General features: G+C 39.7%; 1 protein-coding gene across 4 annotated transcripts in view; it reads left to right on the plus strand.

Moving 5' to 3' along the window:
• Nucleotides 1–2,905, plus strand: part of SORBS2 (sorbin and SH3 domain containing 2) — a 218,724-nt gene extending 215,819 nt beyond the window's left edge. For 3 of the 4 annotated variants that reach the window (XM_075258987.1, XM_075258828.1, XM_075258933.1), the window contains 2 exons: nucleotides 897–1,003; nucleotides 1,647–2,905. In XM_075258987.1, coding sequence (XP_075115088.1) covers nucleotides 897–1,003; nucleotides 1,647–1,708 — 169 coding nt within the window. In that variant the 3' untranslated portion in view covers nucleotides 1,709–2,905. The remainder of the gene's footprint in view (nucleotides 1–896; nucleotides 1,004–1,646) is intronic. The other variant, XM_075258964.1, reaches the window with a different exon arrangement.
• Nucleotides 2,906–6,000: the final 3,095 nt, after the last annotated feature.

Raw genomic sequence — 6,000 nt, forward strand, 5'->3', positions numbered from 1 at the left:
CATTGACTTCAATGGGTTCAATGCTAGCAGAAAAATGGAACCCATTGAAGTCAATGGGAGGCTTTTTTTTTCAGCGCTGAAATTCCACACCAAATTCAGCACCATTTTCCTCCATGTGAATGGACCCTAATGTGTAAAGCCAGTCACTCTGAGGGACAAGCATTTTAAAGAAACAAGGATCTATAATGCTCAGCACCATTGTCAACCCCCAGGGCCATCCACAAGACAAATCTGCACCAGATCATGTAGATTTTGTGTCTGAGCTTATGCAGCACATTTTCTTGCCAAGTATGTAAAAATATTTTTTAGAAAATCAATGTCTCTAAAATCTGCTGCTGCGGTTTTGTTACTGATCCACAGGTAGTTTGCAGCTAAATCCACAACAATTCAGTTATTTACAGATTTTATTCTGCATTTTGACTTCGCCATTGAAGCCAGTGGGAAAATCTGCAAACATTTCCGTACAAATATGAATATATATTGTGCAGATTTCATCCACTTACCTACTACTGTTAGCCACTACGTATTGTGCAGCATTTCCACTGCACATACTAAAAAGCAATGGCTGGGCAAAATTCTGTTGTCCACATTCTGTATGTAAAAATTGAAATTGACTTCAGTCAGAGGACTCGAGGAAAATCATCCAAAAGGACAACTCAAGTCATTGGTTTCTAAAAGAAAGAAAAGGTGGATTTAGTGACCAATAATAGACGCGAGCCCAGCCTAAGGCCTCGTTCACAACTTTCAATTTGCGAATGTTTGAGTTCTGTGATATTCATGGGCAGTTCAGATATAGTGTACTGTAATCTGCCCTGGAAATATCCAACAAATATACAAGGTCTGTACAAGGCCCTTTTTAGGACAAAACTCTAATATGTTATACCTTTTTCTGGCAGATACCAGTCCTTGTACAACTATACACCAAGGAATGAAGATGAGTTAGAGTTAAGGGAAGGCGATGTGATAGATGTCATGGAAAAATGTGATGATGGCTGGTTTGTAGGTGAGTATGTTGTAAGAAGAGAGATTTTCACAGGTTTCTAGATCTAGAGTAAAAAATAAAAATGCATGTAGAACCTCCAGCAAACTGCACTGTGTGAGCAAGGTTGCTTGCTTATGTTCATGTTGTATAACAAATGAAGCATTACATAAATGTCTAACTCTGTAGCAGTTGAGGATTATAATATAGCGTTATTGGGCGGCCGCCAAGTCTCCTGAGGTGCCCACGGCCACCCAGATCTCTCACTAACTTTAACTAGTGGCCTGTGGTGGCAGTGGAATTTTACATGTACTTGTTATATATCCATGGCTGCAACTAGTCTTCCCATAAGCAGGGGGCAGCATCATAGTGTGGACGGCCCATGCTTACTTACAGCGTATTGAAAGATCCTGTTGCTCTTTGACTGTGAAGTCCCCCCTCCTGTATTCTGTGAAAACAGGCGCCCTGGGTGCAAAGTGGCCGTGAGAAAATGTATATTTTATGCAGTGTTTCCTGTGAATCCAGACCGTGAAATTTCACTATTGAGACCCAACATACATCTCACCAATTATTAAAGGCTTTGATCTTACAATTTTATTACACAAGAAAACGTTTCTTCACACCAGTTGACTGACTGTTCCTTAACTCATAATTTCTCTATTTCTAGGCACTTCGAGAAGAACAAAGTTCTTTGGAACTTTCCCCGGAAACTACGTCAAGAGGCTGTGAATGCAGTTTGTGTTGTTGGATGCTCGACTTGTCACATGTATTGCTAGGAAGCACGCAACTTTATTTTTGACATGAACCCGTTCATATGTAGTCCTGCAGCCTGCCAACGTTGTCTAGCAGTATTAGAGCGTTCTCGGCCCAGTCCCAACACTTCTGATAATCTTCTAGCACCAATCATTACTTATTCACTCTTCAGCAAGCTGCGATTTCATAGGACGCACTGCCTCTAATGTTTTGGAAGTCTCTTTTCAACAAGTTAGAAACACTGTCTAAGACACTGTAAGAACACGAGGTATTGAAGGTGTTAGTCTGCTTAGATACCTGTTCATAGGAGCGGATACATATGGGTAGATTGACTACCGCTAGGACTGCTCTGATACATCATATGTATATCTTACAATTGGTTGTATCAGGAGGGCAATGGAGTCTGATGTCCCAGGCATTAAGTACTTGGGAGACGGCTCCCTGGTATAGGATGCAGGTTTTCCACAGGCCATGAGTACTGAATGGCGGATAACGCATTAGGTTTCACTACAGTCACGTCTATGTGATAAGAATAAAACATATGAGAATATACTGCTTTGTTACTGAGTTGTTACTTAAACAAATTGTAAAAAATCAAAAATGGAAAAATCCAAGCAAATTGACATGTAATTCCTAGATGACAAATCATCTAGCCATATTGGAGGCAACACAGAAAAAGTGAGGCTAAACCATGAAGTCTGAAGTCACACTGGACAGTGGCAATGCGGGGGTTGGCTATTTGTGACCCACATTGTGAATAGGAGAACATCTGACGCCTTGTTGAGTCACACCATATACCGAGGAGTTGCCTGCGTATCCACTCATCATGGCTGTTGCTTAACCAAAGAACACAATGACAAGTTCTTGAGGTGCCATATTCTGTATCATAATGTATTCATTTCTGTTAGGTTATGTTCACAACTATCGTAAATTGGAGGCTCCATCGCAGATTGTGTCATTTTATAACGGAAGAGGAACCCTAAAGGGCAAAATGCCAGACAATGCCATGTGATGGATCCAGCTGTGTTTCATAGTTTCCATGTATAACATAGTATCTGCCCTGTATTCTAATGCAAAGCCTAAACTGAGTGTCACATACCTGCTGTGTCTCACATTAAACTTTAAAGTGTATCTCCCATTTTATATATATATATATTTTTTTACACTATTATGTCTGGGGATTTTTGCTTAACATTTTTGTAATATATTTTATTAGTGTTGAGCGAGTAGTATTCGTCGATTACCTCGCCGGCATAGGAATGTGTAATCGGCCGAACACCAAGGGGTTAAATGCTTCGAAGATTCGATGCGTTTAACCCCTTGGTGTTCGGCCAATTACACGCATTCCTATGCCGGTGAGGTATTCGACGAATATTACTCGCTCAACACTATTTATTATATGATCTAAATTCCTTTTTATTATAAAACATATGTATGGACAGAGTCTTTGGCGGTGCTTAGTTACAGCATTGTTAATGGGAACTTTATAGCCTGTTTTCTATTAAAAAAAGAAGTTTTATGGATTAATAAAGTATATTAAAAGAATGTTCACACCCCACCCCCACCCCGACACAATAGTAAAAATAAAAAGTTAATAAAATGGGAGTTACACTTCAAGAAATTTAAGAAGAGCCCTTGCACATAATAATAAAAAAAAATGTACTGTGTAAATTCCCTCCTGTTCCTCTGCGTCACCTTGTCCCCTGTGCTAGTCCTTTTGTTGTTTTCTCTGTTGTACACTATATAGAAAATGACAGCACACCACAATGTTCACCATGTTACTTCTGAATACAGGTTTGCGCCAGAGAACCTGTACAATAAGCCGTTATAAGACTCCATAGACTATAATGGAGTTCGTCAGGTTTCAGCCATTTTTATACTTTGGGCTTTTCTCTTTGCCGATTTTCGGCAGAATCTGTGACGGGGTCTCCTACAGAGACTCTGATCCAGATGTGAACGAAGCCTGAGACTAGCACAAGACTGCATGAGGATCTTGGATGAATCGCTAGGCATTAGACTCTCATTTTGTGGTGGAGAGGGCATATCAGTAGGGCAGCCTGCCAAATACATAGTAGTGAACCCTCTAACAGCAACTCCACATAGAAATACTCTGGAATTCTTATCACATGTGCAGATACACCAGTAAAGATAGCTGGCTAGCTGATCCATTGTTTCCAGATACCAAGCGGAACCTTGTAAAATATATTCACTAACCAGCAATTAATCTAGAAAAACTAGATGAGAAAGATCAGGATGTGATATCTGATGTTATCCTATTAGTAACATACTGCTTTTATGCCTTGTGTAAGTGAAGACAAATCCACACAGACTCATTCAGCTGACAGCTATCTCCCCTATAAACATGTATGCTGGGATTGACTAAGCATGCATGTTTATGTGAACAGCAAGTCACTGCCATAGATCTGACAGTGTTTATCCCACAGGGTGACAGTGTTGGACATGTTGCACTCCAGCATGCCCAATCACTTCACTTGCAGATGTTGATGCCACATTCATGCTGTGACCCTGCATATTAGACTTCGGCTTCCATTGCCCAAATTATTGGGCTCAGACAGTTTGTATGTAACGTGTTTGACCAGTTAAAGGCTATTTCTTTATAATGCTGGGAAAACCGGGCACTTTACAGATGTGTTTATTGAATCAGTCTCCTCCTTTTGTCATTTTATGGTTTTAGGACTGATATTCTGTGCGGATTCATTTCTTAATATATCTTTAAAGTTGCATCTTTGTGTGTGTGTGGGGGGGGGGGTTAATAGAGCTGCAAATCACTTGCACAGATTTAACTTAAAATAGTTAAAGTTAAAAGTGAACCAATCTGTTTCTATATCTGAGAACAGCATGTGATAGAGAGATGAGCTATATTGTAGATCTGAAGCAAGATTTCTGAGTAAAAAGATGAATAAATGCTGACTGGACTCCTAGGAGAGACAAGGAGTCCTGATTCCCTCCCCCCCCACACACACACACACACACACACACAAACAGTATGGTTGATAGCCCCGTATATACACACACTTATACAGGGAAAGCTGTCAATCCCTGTGCGTGTGCGTGCGCAGTAATCAGGACTCTCCCTGTCTCTCCTAGGAGTCCTGTCAGGATTTGCTTTACTTTTGACTTAGAAATCCTGCTCCAAATCATAGAATAAGTCTATACGTCACAGCGCTCAACCCTTCTCTCTCATGGGACAGCAGAAACAACGTGAAGTGGTCACTTTACCAGACTGGCTGCTTGTAACCTTCCCTAGACGGAGCTTAAGAGCTTACTGCATAATATTGTAGTTCTTGAGTTCAATGAATAACCATGTGCGTCTAAGCTCTCCCCCTAGTGGTAGCCAGAAAAGCTAGAGTTTAAATTTATGTCTATCAACCAGAGTTGAAACTTTTTTTTTTTTTTTAATCAAAAATGGCTCTAAAAGATATGGCAGAATATAGAATATTTTTAGGTGTATGAAAAAATTCACTTTAATGATAAATCTGAAGAAGAAAGCAACATGCCAAGTATTCTGTGTACTATCCAGCAGTGGCTTTTCATTCACATGCTTATATAATATCGAAAATTGGCTTAGGTTAACCAGAGTGATCACTGCACGTATAATAACATTTGCCCGAGTTTCACATTATAATAGAAAGTGACATCCTCACAAGCCAGCAGGTCACCTATGTGTAGACTGATACAAAGTTTTGCAATTGATTTCTCTTTTATAGAATATACTGTGTGGCAATATATGTTATACCACAGCCGTGACATGACATAAATAACACGCATAAATACAGATATTCTCTTGTAACTAATATAAATGTCAGATGACAAATCCTAAAGATATGAAATGATGTCATAAATATCTTAATCTCTTTAAAAGCTCTTACATGTGAAAAACAGATCATTGTACAAGTTGAATGGGAGCTGCAGTTTCAGACGCAACCAATAACAGGTGTGGTGCTTTTTCTGGAAAAAACACCCCAATAATAATCTCGGACGACCCTTTTGAGAGGCCATACACGTCACGTTTTGCTCTCCGTTGAGCATTCCTTTGGGGGATCTTTTTGACATACCAGAGCATAGTATTCACATGTATCTCTTGGCAGATCCATTCACTTTAATAAGGCAAACGCAGACCAAAAGAACCTCATACTCAATCTGACCTCTTTTCTGTCTGGTTACTTTTGTTCTTGCTGGAAACACATGCATAATATATTATTCAAATGGGTCCAGTAACACAAAAAAAAGGTAAACCAAAGGAAAGG

The sequence above is a fragment of the Leptodactylus fuscus genome, chromosome 1, assembly GCF_031893055.1.
Source record: "Leptodactylus fuscus isolate aLepFus1 chromosome 1, aLepFus1.hap2, whole genome shotgun sequence".
NCBI classification, from domain to species: domain Eukaryota; kingdom Metazoa; phylum Chordata; class Amphibia; order Anura; family Leptodactylidae; genus Leptodactylus; species Leptodactylus fuscus.